The sequence below is a fragment of the Perca fluviatilis genome, chromosome 16, assembly GCF_010015445.1.
Source record: "Perca fluviatilis chromosome 16, GENO_Pfluv_1.0, whole genome shotgun sequence".
In the NCBI taxonomy this organism is placed as follows: Eukaryota; Metazoa; Chordata; class Actinopteri; order Perciformes; family Percidae; genus Perca; species Perca fluviatilis.
Window position 1 is genome coordinate 28,178,808 of NC_053127.1, and position 19,444 is coordinate 28,198,251.

Here is a 19,444-nt window from a genome sequence, read left to right on the forward strand (position 1 = left end):
TAGCATACTCTTAAGTCAAAGCCAGGCCTTTGGAGGGGGTGGGGGGTCTGGGGACCAGAGCCCTTGGCATGTGAGTACCCTACTGTACTTGGAAAGTGTGATAGAATACCACTACAGTGTAGGGCAATAAGCTGTGCTGTCATTTTCTCTGGACTACCAGGCTCGCTGGTTACATCACTCTGTGAAGACACGCCTTTTTGGGTGGTGACACAACCGAGGGAAAGTGCTCGGAGGGGGAGGGGTGTCCCGTCGGCAGGCACACAGACAGCAGGCAGCAGCTGCAGCGAGGAGGACCCGGTACCGTTACTCTGCATTAAAACATTCATATTACGATTTTTAGCTCCGAAACACATATAAGACAGCAACAGAAACACACAGACCACATCTAAAATGGTTGACCGCGAGCAACTGGTGCAGAAAGCCAGGCTGGCCGAGCAGGCAGAGAGGTATGATGATATGGCAGCTGCCATGAAATCGGTAAGTAGGCTTCTTCTGTAATGACATTTTCTCTTATGATTTTTTTTTTTTTAATTATTATTATTTAAATAACCTCATCGATACGTGTGTGTATTTACGAGGAATGTGTAAAAGCTAGCTAACGTTAACCTAGCATTATGGCAGTATCACGCAGGGAAGGGACTGTGCTTCTGTGTTAGGGAGCACATTCTGATTTAAGCGAATAAGCCACACAAAATTGGTGTATGAAAGTTATGATTAAAGAATACGTTCATGAGAAAGACATATTTGTTAATAGGATACATTACTGCTATAATAAGATTTGGGCAACATCATTTTGAACAGGACTGCAAGGCCGGTAGAGATTAGTTCACATTATCACCCGTTTCAGCACTTTTCAAACCGTTTTGATACGAGGTTCAATTGAAATCCCTAATTTGCAGTAAATCAGAGGGTTTTATCGGCGGCGTGCTGCGGTGGATTGTGGTTGAAATGCGGACTGTTTGATCTTGGGGCGGTGCCTTTCACCAGCAGGCTCCTTTAAAAACGGCCGGGCTGTTAGGTTGTAAACGGACCGGGTAAAATAAAACACAAAATAACTATGAAACGCGATTTAATTGTCTCTCTGGATCAAATGTGGGCTTAGTAGTGGGCGAGTATTAAAATGAGCCCGTCGAAAGATGCGCATACTGGCGGAGCAGAGGACGAGCTAGGTGGTACCATGATGATGAGAGTGACATAGTAGGTTGTGCTGATGGTCGTGTTCCGGTTTACATGATGCTGGGAAATAGCCTAATGGGCCATCGATTTAGTCTGAAATACCACTTTTCTTTAGCTTGATGTGGAGAAACTAGCAGGCAGTGTCCCGCCTATTTGTACTGATTTGGCGCATTGGGAAGAGCAATGTTGGCTGAAGGTTGATCGCAATCGATATGCGCAGAAGCAGCGCACAAAATACCAAGCGTTCACCTTACAGACGTGGGTGTGCTGCTGGCGGACGGACAGCTTTCCAGAAAGCTCTGTGTGTCATATGGCAGCAAACGGGCGTTTTGGGTCCGCAAACTGTAGCATGACGGGTGGCCCGTATCAATCGATGCTGTGTAGCAACCGCATCCCTGCGTCCTCGGAACTCTTACAGCAGGTTTCCACACAGAGGCGTGCCGCAGCATCTGCCAAGATGCAGCACAGGCCCACCCGTAGTGCACCATTTCATAGGCAGCGTTTTTAATCACAGCTTCACAAAGGCTGCATCTCTCTATATCAGCGCTGTCTGGACAATAAGATCATAGAGGAAGGGACAAATTGGCAGGGGAAGTCAAGGAATGCTGTGCTGTGTGACAAGGCCCACTCTCCTTTATTTAAAAGAATGGCCATAATGTCTGTGCAGGACTTCATATTGTGTCTGTTACTCATAGTGACTTTTTAGTGATAATAGAAGAATTTCTAGTTGCCTGTACTATGTATTTTACTTTTTTAATAAGAAGCTAGCAGTTTGGGAGAATATATTTCTATTCTTTTCCTCTATAAATGATATAAAAAGACTTATTTTTCCTAAAAGTTGTTGTTTTGCTTTTTATTAACAAGGCCAGATGTCAGCATGCATGCCCAAGCTGTATATAGGCATTTTTAAAAGTAGAGAAAGCAAGATTATTGGAACTTTTTCTACGTTTCAGCTTTAACTCCAAGAGTCAACAAGTAAGCTGTCAGCGTGTTTAATGCCCACGCTGTTTGCCTCTCTCTAGGACCAGGCTGTAGTGGTAATGCCAGAGGGGGCCCAGCTCCACCCCTTTCCATTTTTGCCGAGTCAGAGAGAGAGCTGCCCCTCACCCAGCCAGTCTCTCTGCAGCACTGGGCAGCGGGGTGTGTCTGCTGCCTCGCCCATCATTTAAGGGGAATCCCTTGCCACTGCAGACATGGTAACTGTCTCGATGGCAACGGAACCAAAAAAAATAAATAAATAAATAAAAAAAAAAAACAGGATTACAGAACACGACACTGCACCCATCCTCTGGAGGACTGTAACACTTCAGACTCAGAAACCAGGCCCAACTAAAATGAACATTCATTCTGATGAACTGCTGTTAGTGCTGTGTTTTCACCACTGCCTTTGTCAGATTATAATAAAGTAGATATCAGGACAGCATGTCTCACCATCAAGTATATTTTTACAGCTCCAATTATTTAGTCATCTTTAGGGGAAATCAGATTTATTAAAGAACAGAGTTCTTCTCAAGTTATTCTCAATATATGGGAGAGTCATTCCTTATTTGGGAGCTAAAGTAGAGCTAAAAATCAAAAAGCAAGGTTTTAGTGATTTAACAAACTGTAAATGGGTGACACGTTTACCTCTTTATTTCTCTGAATTTTTACATCTAATAAAAATCTCCCAGCAGAGAGTCATTGTCAGGCCTCCAATGTCTTTCCAAGTTCACTTTTAGGAGCTACGTGTGACATTAAATTCAGCTTGTCCTCTTTCTGTCTGTCGGGCACGGCTATGAGTGAACAGTAACCGATCAGCAATGCAGACCCAGTTGCCTGCAAAATATTTTGTACTACATTGGCTTTGTGGGGGTCTCTAGTGATTCTATTAGCCTTGGACCAAGAGTCGGAGAAATGAAATAAGGATCCTGGAATTCTATATGAAAAAGCCCATGAACTGAAAATGTTTAGTTGTTCAATAAATGCTTCTGACTATAAATGATTCAAAGGGGACGTTTAAAGCCAAATGAATCCATAAGAAATATCTCTGAGAAATGTCTTTTGTGTTGCTTTAACTCGGTAAAGTGTACTGTACAGTATATAGCAGTACTCAGCACTGTGCTATACTGCATATTAATACTTACAAAATGCCGTCAACATTGATGTGGAAGGAGTTTTGAGGAGTTATTTTCGAGAGTGAATATGGATATTGAAGATTCATGTAAAAGGATCTTGGCACTACTGTGCATATTAAATGAAACTATTACATCATAGTATCCACATGGGCACAGTGCCTCACCCCTTTGATATAGTAATGACTCATTCTTCAAGGCTGACCTACAGTATTCAATCTAAATCAATGCACTAGGTTTAATGTAAGAAAAGCATTTAGTGTTAAGAGTGTTTTTCACCATTATCTCTGAAAAGACCATGCCAGTGTTTTTACATGTTGTAGCTAGGGATGCAGCGATTAACCGATTACACTATTAAAGCAACACTATGTAACTTTACATTGTACAGTTCATTCGAACTACAGATCCGCTACCCGATCTGGCAAACTTGCATAATGTAATGTAAGCAGACAACTTACTGCTGCAATTATTACGTCAAGTTAGCAAACACCAGTAAAACAGAGCAGAGCCAGCCCCTGACCTCAGGACAGCTGCAGCTGCAACGGGGGATTCAACCCAAGTTGGTAAGCTTTCTAGCGACTTTGTTTGTTAACATTGTTGTTTAAGTGTTTGTTAGCTTGTTAACATTACCAGTTGGCTAACCTTAGCCTGTTTAATGTTAAGGATAACGTTATAGTTAACAGCCGACATTTGCATTTACATTGAGTGCACTCATGACAACGTTATGTTCGTACGACTCAAAACTCCGGAACAGCTCAAACATGTCACTGACGTTACCACTTAACGTTACTGACTTACTCCTCTTCATCCTCTGTTGGGCATAAGGCTGCAAAGAGATCTCTCCATCGCATTTATTCCTTGGCAACATGCTGCGAATCTCCCTATGACAGCTGCATCTTGGCTAGCAGCTCCTCCAACTTTTAGGAACACCAGCTAGCAGGGGCGTTTCTAGCCCAAAAAGGGTCCGACTTCTTCCTAAGAAGGGCGGCACTGTTGTTGCCAACTTGGCCTTTGTTTGTGGTGTGACTGATTCACCTTTAGTCTCTAATCTTATTAAAAAAGGTTGATGATTGATCATATAATCATTTTCAAAACATTCAAAACTGTTACCGTTATTTCTGTTTCAAAAGGCAGCAGTAAATAACACATTACAATCTAGTGTTAATGTGATTTCATATGCGAGCAGTGAAATTAATTAATGCATAAGAATCACGATAATTGTGAGACCATGATTATTCTTCGGACCATAATCGTACCAACAAAATCTATAATCGTTGCATCCCTAGTTTTAGCCCATAATTCACTTCAATCTGTAGGCTACACATTTTTTCTTAGGGACAAACATTCATTGAGATTCTTGAATGAGCTTTTTGTACCTCGTGGGAAGTCATTTCTTTTCATACAAAAACAGAAACAGTTTTAATAAAACTGATAAAATAAGATACATTGAAATGTAGTCTTTTAAGCCACATATTCAATTCAAAGTAAAATTGTCATTCTGCTGAATTTATATTTTATTAATAATGATAATTTTTAACACTCAGTGCTTCAAAGAGGACACCATCATATTTCAAATTTTAGTGACTTTCTTTTTGTTTTTTCACTAAATTTACCTTACGACTAGCAGTGCTTCTTGGTTTGAGTAAGGAAAAAACCCAACATGCCTTTTGAGGGGAAACGTAGAACCCTCAAAAGGCATGATTAAAACGTAGAACCCTCAAAAGGCAAACGTAGAAGGGGAAAAAAACAATAAATTTCAACTTTCAAGCTTTTGAATTTGCAAAATCAAACACTACCCGTTTGCAAGCCACCCATGGGGATTACTCCTTTTCATACAAACCTGGGTACGATGTGCTTTATAGAATGCACGTTCAAACCCAGGTTTGACCTGATTAATTTGAGACCGCTTTCATAAGTGAATCCCTGAGCGTCACGGTTCACAGAGACTTCAGTCTGCAACTGTGGCTCAATAAAAATGACTGCTAAATCACAAGAGTTACATCGTTACACAGAATTAGATTACGCAAGGTGCAGCTTCAGTTCATTTTATGTCCAGCTCTCTCTCTTTAGCTTTAATGAACTAATCAAGTCATACATGTTTAAAATAACATATTTAAGTCCCCATTCTGTTCATGGAAATTGGGCAGTGTCAAACTCATGTTCAATACGGTTGGGATGAGTTTCAAGAAACCATTTTTGAAGATGCATATTGCCCCATTCAGATCAACCACATGTGGGTTTGACCCATTTTGCTGTATTGTTCTGAAAGGGCTATTAAAGATCCCACCATCTGACATCCAGGAAAACAGTCTAGAAATTATAGAATATATATTGTCAGTCTCAGAAATTAAGGGGGGCAAAGGGCAAAATTGCCCCATGAAATCTCAGAATGTCTAACATACACTCACCCAAACACCACTGTTTCATATACAGGAAATGCACTTATAATATCAATAGTATGCTTTTTATTTACTCATATTGGCACAAGGTCGGGATTACTTTATGCATTTTAATCTGGGACCAGCAACTTTATGAACTAATTACTAGAGAATTACCTAAATAGTGTTTTCTACATTGGAGAAAAGGAAAATGTCCGTAAATCTTTGGGTGCAACAGAATAGCTAATTAACCACCTGTTTTCATGCAAGTCATTTTAAAATAAGCTTTAAAAACAGATCTTTATCTGTTAAAGCGTGAGGTTTCCCACACATGTATAATGACAGCTTTATATCTGTACCAGTAGTGAGTGACCCTGCAGGTCCCGCAGGACCTAATACAAATGTTGCGGAGGGTGCAGAATACACTTGCTCCATTGTGAGTGGGACTGATGGTTACCATCATTCATTTTGGGAGTGCCAAAATCTAATGTATGCAAATAGGTTATTTGACTTAACTATCATTATACTGTAACTATCCAAATACTGAAATATACCAAACAACATTTTTACAGAGCCCCTTAAGGGACATGGGGATTTTATTTCCTTCTTGTTTGCACAAGATACTTTTTTGTGAGCACGCATATCTCATGCTCACAAGAAACCAATCTAAGGCTAGCAAAAGTATGCTAACCCAATGTGGCTAAAATTAATATTTCACTTTCACAGCATGAAATCGTTACCGTATCATCTTTAAGTTTGTTGTTGACACTATTAGGGTACATATCGTTGCATTTTCAGGAAGATGAATACCTCTTCGGTAGCCATTTTGACTGGTACTCAGGTTTCTCGTGAACACGAGATACTTTTGTGTGCTCACGAAAAAGTATCTTGTGCACACGAGAAACCAAAAAATTCCTCATATCCCTTAAGGGGCTTCGTACATTTCAGTTTCTCGAGTCAGACTCTCTCTCATAAAGTGGTGTATGTATGACACTCCAATTCGTATGCCATTTTGGCGTGTTATCAAGAGGCATAATCGCTTTTTAGCATTTATCAACGCAGTTCGGTGCCATTGACCTACATTACGTGTGAATTTTTGCCGTAGCGAGTGGTATGAAGGGACGTAAACAGGATTTTCACCCAGGACAGCCGGGATCGCGTCCCGCGTGTGGCGTTTTTCAGCAGTTTTTTGTTTTCTTTATTTATTTATTTTAAGCCTTCCCCAATGTTTCTTTCCTAAACCCAACCATTTATTGTTTTCCTAAGGGTATTTGTCATTTTTTTCATGTTTTTGTTGTTTTTTGTGTTACTAAAGCCTTTCCCATTGTTCTTTTCCTAAACCCAACCATTTTTTTTTTCTTGCGATAGTAAGTCACGTTCTCGCAATAACACGCAACTTGGCGACGCCACGTGGTGTGTATGTTTACATCCGCTGTATACAGCGTAGACATACACGTGGATAGCTCAAAATGCGTACAGATAACACGCCATTTGGCTTTAGGAAAGTGGCGTGTATGTTTACGCAAAGTCATGATGCCATGTTGCTCGAGTAGACTGTTGCACTTGACTTCACATCATCACTGCTACTCTGTAGTCTGATTTGTCTGTTGCTATGGAAATCAACATAAGTAGGAAGAGAAACAGGGACTTGAGCCATAATATTTTTTATCCACTTTTAATTATCACTGCTATAAAAAAAACTCCATGGGCTACCTGTATCTTATTTTTGCTGGCAGACACATTTTCAATAGAAAACAATGACTACGTTTACATGCACTTAATATTCAGTTTTTGCCTTAATTCCGAAAAAGACGATATTCCGACTAAGCCGTTGGAAGGATTGAAAGTGAATATTCCACTACTATTCCCGTTTACATGTAGCCGTGCAAAATACGATTTTTAGTTTACCAGCGGTGGAAGACTTGTTGGACCGTGCAAACACAGAGTCCCTCTTTCATTCCTTCAACCAGCATCTTGAAAAGGTTGTCGTAGCGATGTGTGCGCATATCCAATAACCTATTGATATCCAAGTTATTGATAATGTTTAAAAGTAGCGGCGTTTCTCCTTCTTATCGGGTCTGAAGCCTTGCAGATTGTTGGCTCGTTGGTTTGTGTACAGCAACCATAGCAACGCACAGAGCTGACCATAACCCGTAAACAGACAAGAGGCTGTAAACTGGGGTAAAACCCCGGATTGAGACGCATATCCCGAATGCGCTGTATACATGTCCAAAGAATGCCTCTAAAACCTGAATAATGCCAGAATAACCCACGTCTTAATCAGAAAATGCTATATTCAGAAAAAGGCCTTATCCGGAATATCCAACTGGAATATGCTTTTTACATGGCCGGTATCAAATTCCGAACATTTATCATATTCAGGATAATAGTGGAATATTGGTGTGCATGTAAACGTACTCAGTGTTGCGTGGGGGAGTGATCTAGTGGGAGTGAGTAGGATGGTGTATCTTGTGGGAGATATCTTCAACATCAATGTGAATGTTTTTAATTTGACACCTACAGTATGATGATGAGCTTCGTTTTAGATAAGGATTGCTACAATCAGTTTGCTAAACTCATTTTAGAGTTTTTCTCCAGGGGGCAAAAGCAAGCATCAAACTTCTACTTCTTTATTTCTGAAATATGAACACACTCAGAATACCTCAATCCAATAATGAATGCAGCCAATGTCATCTCAGGACATTTCAGTATGTCCCGAGATGAGTCTTAACTCATTGGTGAGTCACAAAGGCACTACGAGAAACACCCACCTTACCCACCTACACACACTACTGTATAATCAGGTTCATTTCACATCTTACTTACATTTGCAGCTAGATGTGCAGAATTGAAGTGAGTGATAATTCCCCACAACAGTACTTTATTATCTTGTCGCATCATTCAGTTGCTTTGAGGTCTTCTTTTCCTTTTGCTTAGTCACTGTCAACGAGTGCAAGGACATCAACGCTCGCAGCATTATAAAAGGCAGCACACTTACACATCTACCCTGACTTGCAGTTGTACTATCATTCAAAGGAAAGAAAGGACAGCTAAAAAAAGAATAAGGAGAGAAAGTATTCATTCTTTCCGGGAACTGAAAACATCTTCTCAATGTGTGAAAGTGTGTGAAAACCTGCACAGTCTGCTTTTTGGAGATTCACATTACTTTCAGGAAGAGCTGCAAAGATGAATCGATTAATGTCAACTATTAAATCAATCTGCAACTATTTCGATAATCGATTAATCGGTTTGAGTCATTGAGTCAAAGACTTACCATTTCTTTGATTCCAGCTTCTTAAATTTTCTAGTTTCTTCATATATTTATGACAGTAAACTGAATATCTTTGAGTTGTGGGCAAAAACAAGATATTTGTAAAGTTGGAGGTATGGAACCAATTTAAACAAGTCATGGGCAGTGACAACATATGTGTTGGCTTTGTCGAGTGCATTAAGTGCATTTTGGAGAGGGGCATTGGGTAGTTAAATACACTGGTTGACTCACATGACACGTATTCATATAATACTATCAATCAAGGATAAAGTCAATGATATTATAAATACATGCATGTTGCTTCCTCTGTTTGATAAAATTATCACCATTGATTGTGATTGTTTGCTGTGCATTCAGAGCCTGCATGTCACGCACTAGCAATAAACTGTGTATCCAAGCGTAAATCAGTGTAAATTGTTATATCAGACAGACTGCTGTTGTAGATTAGTGTTATGTTTCCAGCGTCGCTGCTCAGAACCGTAACATTAGTTGGGACAGACCCCTTGTTTCTTTAGGCTAACTTTATTAGCTTTAGCCTGGCTGGTAGCAGCTTTCTGTGGTGAAGAAAAGGCCGGGAGATGTCGTGATTAAGTTGCATTAATCAGGTGATTTAGTTTGTCTTTGCAGCGAACATAAAAAACTAACTACTGTAACTTCACTACCCATAGAAAAGCATGTGCTGCCGCTTACGGTACTTTTCTACACACACAGAGCCTCACTTCCCATAACATTTTCCATCGGACTAACGTTACGTCACATGCACACGTTGCCCACATGGCTACCGGTCTTAAAAGGGAAGGGTCTGCCGGTAACAATCATGTAAAAGGAGAACGTTGAACGTTTACTTTTCTATCAAGTTGTAGCGTCAACATCGCAACGTCCTATGATGTCACTATCTCGCATAAGCACATCGCGATGTAGACGAACGACGAAACAAAATATCGTGCAGCCCTACCCCCTATTTTGTTCACGGTTGTATTATTATTATTATTATTATTATTATTATTATTATTATTTGAAATAAGGACAATAGTTTTAAACATTGTACAATAGTAATACAACATAAATGAGAATAAAATAAAGATTCCTTTTCCCACGCCCATACCATCCCCAATCCCATATCACCCACCTCCCAAGATAGGTCTTACATGACGCACAAACATAAACGCACAAACAAACATTAACTGAGAAACCAAATTAGGTGAACCCTACTCCCTATTTTGATATTGGCTAGGTTCTTATGTTTATTGTGTTTTGTCTTCTCAGTTCATGGAGTGAAATGTCACATGAAACATTTTATGTTTGTAAAAGAATAGTTGAAGTTGTTGCTTTATTGCTTTGGCACCATTATAAGGGTTATTTGTGTGGGATTTCATGGCCCTGAAGGAGTTTACAGGATTATTACAGACATGGAAAGTATGAAAAGAGGGATTTTGACAAGATGGGGATAGCTAGGAGATGGACCAACCCTAAAAACACAAGTGTGAAACGTCCCTGAGCCAGTCTATGACCAAGCATTAGTAATGCAATTACACAGTAATCACAGTCATTGTTAGTAACACTACTGGTCAATACGTGATGAGTCTGCAGTGCTTCCAGACTGATCTGAAAACGGAAGAAAACTATCGGTATCATTTGTTTTTATTCACCTGATGTAAATTATTAATAATAATAATTATATAGCAGGCCACCATTCATGTAAATAACAGTGTCATTATTATATACTCAGTCAGATCTGTCATTTTCTTGTGTTATCATTAGGAATGCACTGAATCCAGGATTTGATTCGGATTCGGCCAAATATTGGGCTTTTTGACGGGGTTTAGTTTCTGCCGAACCTTAGAATTTTTTCCATCGAACCCTATGCTTGCACTACGCGCGCCGATGTAATGACGCCGCCATTGATTACGGGAAGGTGTTTATGTAGGTCGACCGTTCAATGCAGTAGGCTGTGAGAAAGTGAAAATGGAACTCGCGAGCAGAAAAAGCGCCGCCCAGCAGCACCCCCAGCCAAAAGAAGGCGACCCAAGCCAAGCCACACGCCCAACCCGGACCCACCTGTCCTGCAGCGGCAAGGACCCTAAACAATACACAATATCGCTGCTGTTAAAACATTTGCGCATGAAACAACCGAAAGAATACGAGTTGTGCATGAAGGAATCTACAGACAGCAGCCAAAACACAGCAACCCCAGGTACGGCAAAGGAAGGACAGTCACAGCTAAAAACTTGTGTTAACCAGACAGTGCCTCTCCTGGGCTGTCAGCTGTTCTCTTGGCAGTGTCCCTACAGTGGGAGCAGAGCGACCGGCTGCTGCTCATTAGCTAATGTTAGCTTTCTAATTTCACCCACCCAACATGCCTTCATCATACACTGGTTTGTGAAAATCATCTGGTGATAGCGATGTGTTTTCCTACGATGTGAAAAGAGCATGTGAAATCAACATTAAGTTGTTACATGTAACTATTTTAGAGGCTGTGGACGTTGTTTACTTCATTAATGTGTTTACGGTGTTAATGGACTGAGGATGGGAGTAGGATTCGGTATTCGGTTTCGGCAGAATCTTAACCAGTGGATTCAGTATTTGGCCAAACCCCAAAAATCTGGTTTCGGTGCATCCCTCGTTATCATAGAAGCGAACTAGGAGGTGCCGTTATAACCCTTATAAGACCAATAAGGCAGAACATACAGTATCTGCCTTTAACGACAGCTAAGCCCCAAAAAAATGTGTGCTGAACATGAGTCCTGTACTGTACACCCATTTGATTTATTTTAATAAGCCATTACTTGGTAATATTTGACACATGAGCATGAGGGCTAACTTTTACTGTCACTTTAGGTCACATTTGTGTTAACGTTTTCTTTAATGACAGCAGAGAACTAGTACTAACAGAGAGGCTAGCATTAACTAGTGTTTGACCTTCTTCATACCAGTCCAGTAGCCTAATTACGTAGGTCTGCACATCTCTCTCATTCCTTTTAGGTGATCAACCCTTTATGTGTTTCCTTACTGGATACGCCCATCAGCTGTATTCACAGAATAACTACTGTCATGTGGTAGCGTAGCAACAAAGAACTACTCGAAGCTCCCACTACATCACCATTACTAAGACACACACATACACCGCCTTGCATCCCCCTTTTTCTTCACCAAAGCTCCAGACCTATTCACACCGCCAGTGACACCAGGTAGTCCAAGGCGCCTTTTTGCGATGCTGCCTGAAAGAGGGTCGGCGGGGGGGTTGTCAGGAGAGCCCAGGGAGTGAGCAAGTGAGCAAGGAAAAGACAGAAGGAAAGCGTGGAACAGGAAGAAAAATTGGTAGCTGTGGGACTGACAAGTCTATATTATGTGAATTGAAAAATCCATTAAATAGAAATGCAAAGCGGTGGGCATTGAGATCTAACCCAGCCTCTACTCATGCCCAACATATCCTCTTACTCTCCCAGCCCTGCGGCCCTTACAGTGTCTCTGGTGGATATTAATGGTCATGCAAAGAACTGTCAAAGAGGAAGTTATTGATTGTCCTGCCTGGCCTTTGTTTGCATTAACAGTTGTTTGGACGTTTGACTGCCCTGTGCAAGGATGAGTCACGAGAGAGCAGGCACGATTGATGAGCTTTATGGGTAGACAGAGCTCTATTGTCATCCCCGCACCACAGCTTCCGTCAGGGCTTTCTGCTCACCCTGCAGCCTTCTGAAACAAAGGCATGCATGTTTTTACAGACGTGTTGTTTAGGCCTTGTTTTTCTGACCTATGTGTTGCTTCAGCATTACGCTGTTGGTTGAATTTACTGTAGGTCAGAGACTTGTTTACACCAATTGTATTTTAATGGGCTAATGCATAGAGCTGTATAAAGCTAAGGCTGTGCTTCAGCAAAGACTAATGGGGGGCAGGCTGACTTTCTCCTGTGCTCGTAAGTGGGATCATTATGCAACGGATGTCAGTTTATTGTCTTCATAGTTAACTAGTACAGAGGTCATTTTATTTATGCCAGTTGTAAATTTTTACAACGTCCTTAGTGAACACACACACACACACACACACACAAGTTGGCAGTACGTCTAGTGGCACTCTTGAAGCTGCACCGTTAGGAAATAAGGCACGAAAAGCACAGTGGTTTTATTGTTGGGATATCGCTAAAGATGGGATATCCAAATACAAAGGTGTGTTTCCTGTGGTGAACAAAAATTTCCACTTTAAATTCCATGGCAGTCTGCCCATTAGTAGGGCTGGGCGATAAATTGATTTTATCGATTAACTTGAATGTGTAGTTAACGTGGATTTGTTTAAATGAAAAATCGATTTTCTCCTTAACATCCGCTGACGCTCCCCTCTGGACTCCCGTAGCTCCGAACGGCTCATCCCTCCCCCCGCGCGTTTGCCATAGAGATACACAAACAACATTGCAGCGACAGGGACTAACATTAATTATTTTCTTAACCAGTCGTTTAATTACTTACTTATCTGTAATCTCCGCCGAAATGACCGGCCGCTCGCGGTGCACTGTCCCCGGCTGAGAGTCACCTATTCTCGGATAACTGAACCACCAACTACAGCTGACCTAAAGGAGCACCATGCGGGGCACCAGAGGCGGTGTTGAGGAACTCTTTTGTGGCTCAACACATCTACTAAATGCCGCTGATACAACCGAGCTGTGACGGAGGTCTGTAGCGACAACTTAAACTGTAAATCGCAGCACTGGACGCAGCCCGCCGACGTTTGTTTTTATCGCTACGAAGGAGCTTGCTACAGGCATGCTACATTCAATTATAGGGGCAAGGGTTAGCCAATAACGTTAAAATGATTTTAACTTTTAGCGAGGAACGAGAAGTGAATTACCTGTATGTGTGAAAACAGCTTTATCTCACGCATCCGTTTTGTTGTTGTTGAATATATAGCCCCCCCCAAAAAAAAAAAAAACTCAAACCAATTTATATTTCCACAAAATTGGCATGAATAATCATAATGGTATACATGCCCCATGTGTGTGCGTGTGTGTATGAGTCAAAACTAAATAAAACTTGTTTTGAACATTTTCTTTGTCATCTGCAGATTTGATTTTAAGTAGAGGGAGAAAAAAAATCAATTTAAATCTTAAATCGGATTTTTTTTTGGAAAAAAAAATCGGGGATTTTATTTTTAGGCCATATCGCCCAGCCCTACCCACTAGTTTTGGACCAAGTTGATGATTTGGTGTTAGGATGACACCAGAGGAAAAATGTAATGCAATGCCTGAAATAGGCAGAGATACTGTGGGATGTTGGTGGTTTTTAGTAAATGTCATGGTAATCTGCCTTTCAGATTTTGAGACATGTTCAACTTTTGGCTTACAACAAATCCCAGAATCAGTAGGGTTCATCCTCTTGTGACCATGACTAGAGAGTCTAAAGCCATGCTAGCAGCTCTGTGAGATTGTACTTTGGTACGACAGTGCTCACAATCACCTCTTGGGACTCTCAAATATCTGTAGTTAATGTCACAGCAATCCATTCAATAGTTGTCAAGATACTTCACTCTGAATCAAAAATGTCAACCTATTGGTGACACTAGAGGAAAGTCAGGGATCACCAAAATCATTTGAACTTCCCCTTGAATATCCGTACCAAATCTTAGGGCAATCCATTCAGTAGATAGCAATATATTTCACAAATGTCAACCTCTTGATGTTGATAAAAATAAAAAATAAAATAAAAAAGTCAGGGAATCACCTCGTTCAATAGGATTCATCCTCTGGGGACCATGAATGTCTGTACATAACTGTTTCATATGTAGCTAAAGCTACAGAGTTGACAATTTGACCTGATGGAAATGAGGAAAGCTCATGGACTGTTCAAAAATGTAAATGGCTCATTGTCTGGGCAACATGAATGTGCTCAATACATTTGGCGGACAGACCAACCGACTAACATCACCATCCTCAGGCCCGGCATGCAAAGCAACATTTTCTTGTGGTTTTCTTGTGGTTCCTTGTATAGCTTTCAAATCATTTGTGTCCTGTACAGAGCCATGGAAATGACATTGCTTAGGATGACTGCCAGAGTTGGCTGAAACGTGTTAGATATGAAATGGCTTACTTGCACTTATCCACGCTGCTTACTCCCACAGTGCTGCAGCGTTCTCCACACTACAGCCATGTCAGTATCCTTGCCATTAGCAGCTTGTGGCCAGCGTCTCCAGCAGAGATACAATGGCTTCCACAAACAATGCAGATTTTGCAGTCGCCATAGAAACAGGAGATTGCATCACTGATTGCTTTTTGCCCTCCACCCCCCTCCCTCTTACAGTAATCTGGGGGTGTAGTTGTATGTAAGGATGTATGTATGCTGAAAATGAGTTCATCAGATGAACACATGGTTAGTCATACATTTGTATCAATAGAGACTGTACTAACAACTGGAACAGGGATTAGCAGCTACTGTGTGTTATTGGAGGCTAACCAAATCAGAGTGACACAGCTGTTAGCTCATCGTGACAGTGCTGCATCTCACTAAGCTTAGATGGTGAACATGGTAAACTTTATACTTGCCAAACATGAGCAAGTTAGCATTCTCAATGGTGACATGGTAGCATCCTGATCCTAGAGACTGTTCCTAAGTACTGCTAGCATGGAACGGTTAGCATGGCTGTATACTCTTAGTCTTGTTTACTCTAAAAGGTGAACATTTCTTTTGTTGTTGTTAAGGGACAGTGCCTCAATGCCTAGAAACTGAATTAGGATTAAATCAAAGCAAATATTGCTGAGTTTATAAATGCTGAATGAATGTACCCGTTACCAATACAGCTATGGATTTTTAAAAAGTTTTCTAACAGAGAGAAGTCTCTTTATTATTCAATTTTTTTTCTAGGGCATCATAGTAAAAGCAAGACATCTTAAAAAAGAAGCCAATTTAATTTCTTTCCCAATTGAAACACGAGTTTGAGTTTACTGAACTCATGCTCACAGTAAAACAACTGAATAAAAAGCAGAATTTACGGTTTTAAACATAGAAAGTCTGGCCCTATTAAAAAATAGATAGACTAAATATACATAACACATATGCACCCATACGTTTATGCTGACACTAGGGAACAAGGAGAGTATCACCATAATCCCCTTAGTTTTTTACCCAGAATGTAGATTTATGTTGACCGACATGGAGTTCAGTAAGGGCATTGTGAAGAGCTGTTCCACGGGATTGGCTGGGGCCCCCTACTTTGCTATGCTCATGGAACTGAATTCTGTACAAAAAAAAGAAAGTAACAACAGGCTTTATACTCCGAAAAGGTCTGTAAAGATGCCGCTGCTGCACAGTCCCAGTGGGGTATAAAGGATTAAATCCTCCAGCCAGACACAGGCCTGTCCAGACAAAACAAAACCAGCTTTCAGAGCTGCGCACAGCCAATCAGGAGTCACCTAAGAGGATGATGTCAGTGAGCTGGAGGCGTGGTTTACCCTGCAGTGACTGTTGCCTTGGGGTGTTGTACAGTTTGTCTGGAGGCATCTGTGACAGTTTTCAGAATTGTTTTTGTGTGCGTCAATGGTCACACATGTTGCATTCGTTTTGTCCAATTGTCAACTGTTAAATGTTATTGAGACATATGTCCACATATTCGACATAAATAAGACAATTGAGATAACAAAAAAATACAATGCTAATGACTGTACATTTTTCTTCCTTTCTTGTTCTCTTCAGGTCACAGAGCTGAACGAAGCGCTATCCAATGAGGAGAGGAACCTGCTCTCCGTGGCTTACAAGAACGTGGTTGGGGCGAGGCGTTCGTCCTGGCGCGTCATCTCCAGCATCGAGCAGAAGACATCGGCCGACGGCAACGAGAAGAAGATCGAGATGGTGCGGGCCTACCGGGAAAAGATCGAGAAGGAGCTGGAGGCCGTCTGCCAGGACGTGCTCAACCTCCTCGACAACTTCCTGATCAAGAACTGCAACGAGACGCAGCACGAGAGCAAAGTCTTCTACCTGAAGATGAAGGGCGACTACTACCGCTACCTGGCCGAGGTGGCCACGGGGGAGAAGAGAGCGGCGGTGGTGGAGTCCTCCGAGAAGTCCTACAGCGAGGCCCATGAGATCAGCAAGGAGCACATGCAGCCCACCCACCCCATCCGCCTGGGCCTGGCTCTCAACTACTCCGTCTTCTACTATGAGATCCAGAATGCCCCGGAGCAGGCATGCCACCTGGCTAAGACCGCCTTCGACGACGCCATCGCCGAGCTGGACACCCTGAACGAGGACTCCTACAAAGACTCCACTCTGATCATGCAGCTGCTACGAGACAACTTGACGCTGTGGACGAGCGACCAGCAGGACGACGAGGGAGGCGAGGGCAACAATTAAAAATAAGAGTCCCAAAACCTCATTCTGCCAAAAACAACACAACACGCTCGCTCACAAATGATGACAAAAAAAATACTAGGTTTAAAAAGTTCTTAGAAATAAAAAAATAAAAAAAAACGTGGAGGGGGAGGGGCGGTGGAACATCGGCGGCCAATTTAGCCAACGGTACTGATGTGGCTGCTGTTCTTTATTTTTCAACAAATTAAAAGTGAAAAAAAAGTTGAAGGAGGGAAGACAATTTTAGTTTGAGAAATAACTTACGATTAAAAAATAAAATAAAAGAATGAAACCCCCTCCTTCGTAGCCTCTGCAGCATTTGCCAAAATACAACTTTAGAAGCAAGAGGTACAGTATGTCATGCATCACAGTGTGACTATTGGGTAATGGTACCTTCACGTTGGCAGAGACTGGTCTTATCGCGCAAACGAAGCTGAGCTGTCTTATTGTATATCGCGAGGGGAGGAGCATTCAGAAATTGAGTTTCGATGCTTGAGCAGCCAGAAAATTAAAGTAACCTTGAATGTCATGGCCTTGCTTAGCGAGAGAGAGAGAGAGAGAGAGAGAGAGTGAGAGAGAGAGAAGGACAAATGAGAGAGCGAGTGAGAGAGCAGACAGGGTTACAGATATGAAGACGGGCTTTTAATTAAGGGGTGTCGAACTTCATCGCGTAACTTCAAAACGTACCGACATCTTTAGTTGCACCACACTATGATCGTCGAGTGAAAAGCAGGTTGTCTCTGTTATTGAAGATAACAATAAAAAAATATATATGTTTTTGTTTGCTTTGTGTCAGGTTATGTGTCCAGCTCAGTCACACAGTCATACTGTAACTAAAAATACAAATTCATAAAAGTAAAACTTAGTGCAGCTTGTCCCTCTCATGTGCTGATGTGCTTTATTAAATAAATTAACTGTTTTTGGACACCTAATTCTTATCGTCAGTATTGTCGTTACTATAACAACTTCTATTGGCTCCTTGTAGGAAACGATTTGATTCACAGAAATCCAGATAGCAAAATAAATAAATGGATTTTTATTGTTTTTATTGTTTTTGAATGTGGTGATTGAACATGATCATGAGCCCACCCTTATTGTCCAGTTATGCCATCTTCATAACAATCTAGTAGGATCTCTGAAACGGCGCCTGGAACCACAGACTTGACCAATGAACCAAGTAGAATTTGTGGACAGAGCACATGCAATGTTAAGTGGAAGCTCTAAAAGCAGATTTGAGGTTTGTGGATTTAATTTGTCTTCAGTTTCTTCCTGGTCAAGAAATGCACTTGCCTATTATACTGTTTCTTCAGTGTAAGATGATAACTGCTCCAATATTCTCCATAATACAATATTGTGCATGCTGGTGATGTATTTATACAGTAGCTTCAATTGATTAACTTATACGGTAGATGTTATGTATTCATATGAACATGGAATTACTAGACCTTAAAAATCAGATTATTTTCTATTTATTTCTTTTTATTGCGATTGTTAGCTAGACCTTATTTTAATCTGTGTTTTCTTTACGCCATTTGCTGAAGTACGCTATACCAAAACAGTGATTGTTGACAATAAATTGATCTGTTACGGACATCGCTATGGTCACATGCAGTTCTTGGTAAGGGTGGCAAACAGGAAGAAAACATATGTGTTTGGGATATTTGACAGCGGTAGTGAGTGTGTTAACAGTGGACACAATGGGAGTTCTGCAGCATGCATGGTCTTTCATGTGTTAGTCCATTGACACTAACATAGTCAAACAGTGATGATTAAAATACTAAAACTGTACTACGGCTGTAACGATACACTCAAGTTGCCATTTGATGCGATTCATGATTTAAGGTTCACGGTACGATTTTCTCACGATTCTTTTTTACAGAATAAACTGCAGGAAAATAAAATATTCCTTTTGTTTATATAAACTGTGCAAAACAACTAACTACTCCTTATCTAAAGTGCAACTGAAAGTCTTAAAAAAAAATAAAAATGAATTAATAATTAGATTTCTAAAACAAATCCAACATCAAAATATAACTAAACTAATAGGAAAAAAATATTTTCAAATAAATAACTTAGAACACAGTGATGTCCGAAGTGAAATCAAAAGTAGATCACACCCTAGTTTGAATTATTTTTTTTTTTATCTCCAGCGGTTGTAATCTTTACACATTAGGAATGGAT

General features: G+C 40.8%; 1 protein-coding gene across 1 annotated transcript; it reads left to right on the forward strand.

The window, feature by feature from the left end:
• Positions 1-219: 219 nt before the first annotated feature.
• On the forward strand, positions 220-18,856 carry ywhag1 (3-monooxygenase/tryptophan 5-monooxygenase activation protein, gamma polypeptide 1). Its single transcript, XM_039778601.1, has 2 exons — positions 220-477; positions 16,610-18,856. The coding sequence occupies exons 1-2, from the start codon at positions 391-393 to the stop codon at positions 17,264-17,266; spliced, it is 744 nt and encodes a 247-aa protein (XP_039634535.1). The 5' UTR covers positions 220-390; the 3' UTR covers positions 17,267-18,856.
• Positions 18,857-19,444: the final 588 nt, after the last annotated feature.

Coding starts and splice junctions, on each gene's coding strand:
- ywhag1 (XM_039778601.1), top strand. CDS start 391: ATGGTTGACCGCGAGCAACTGGTGCAGAAAGCCAGGCTGGCCGAGCAG. Junction 478..16,609: donor TGGCAGCTGCCATGAAATCG/GTAAGTAGGCTT, acceptor TGTTCTCTTCAG/GTCACAGAGCTGAACGAAGC.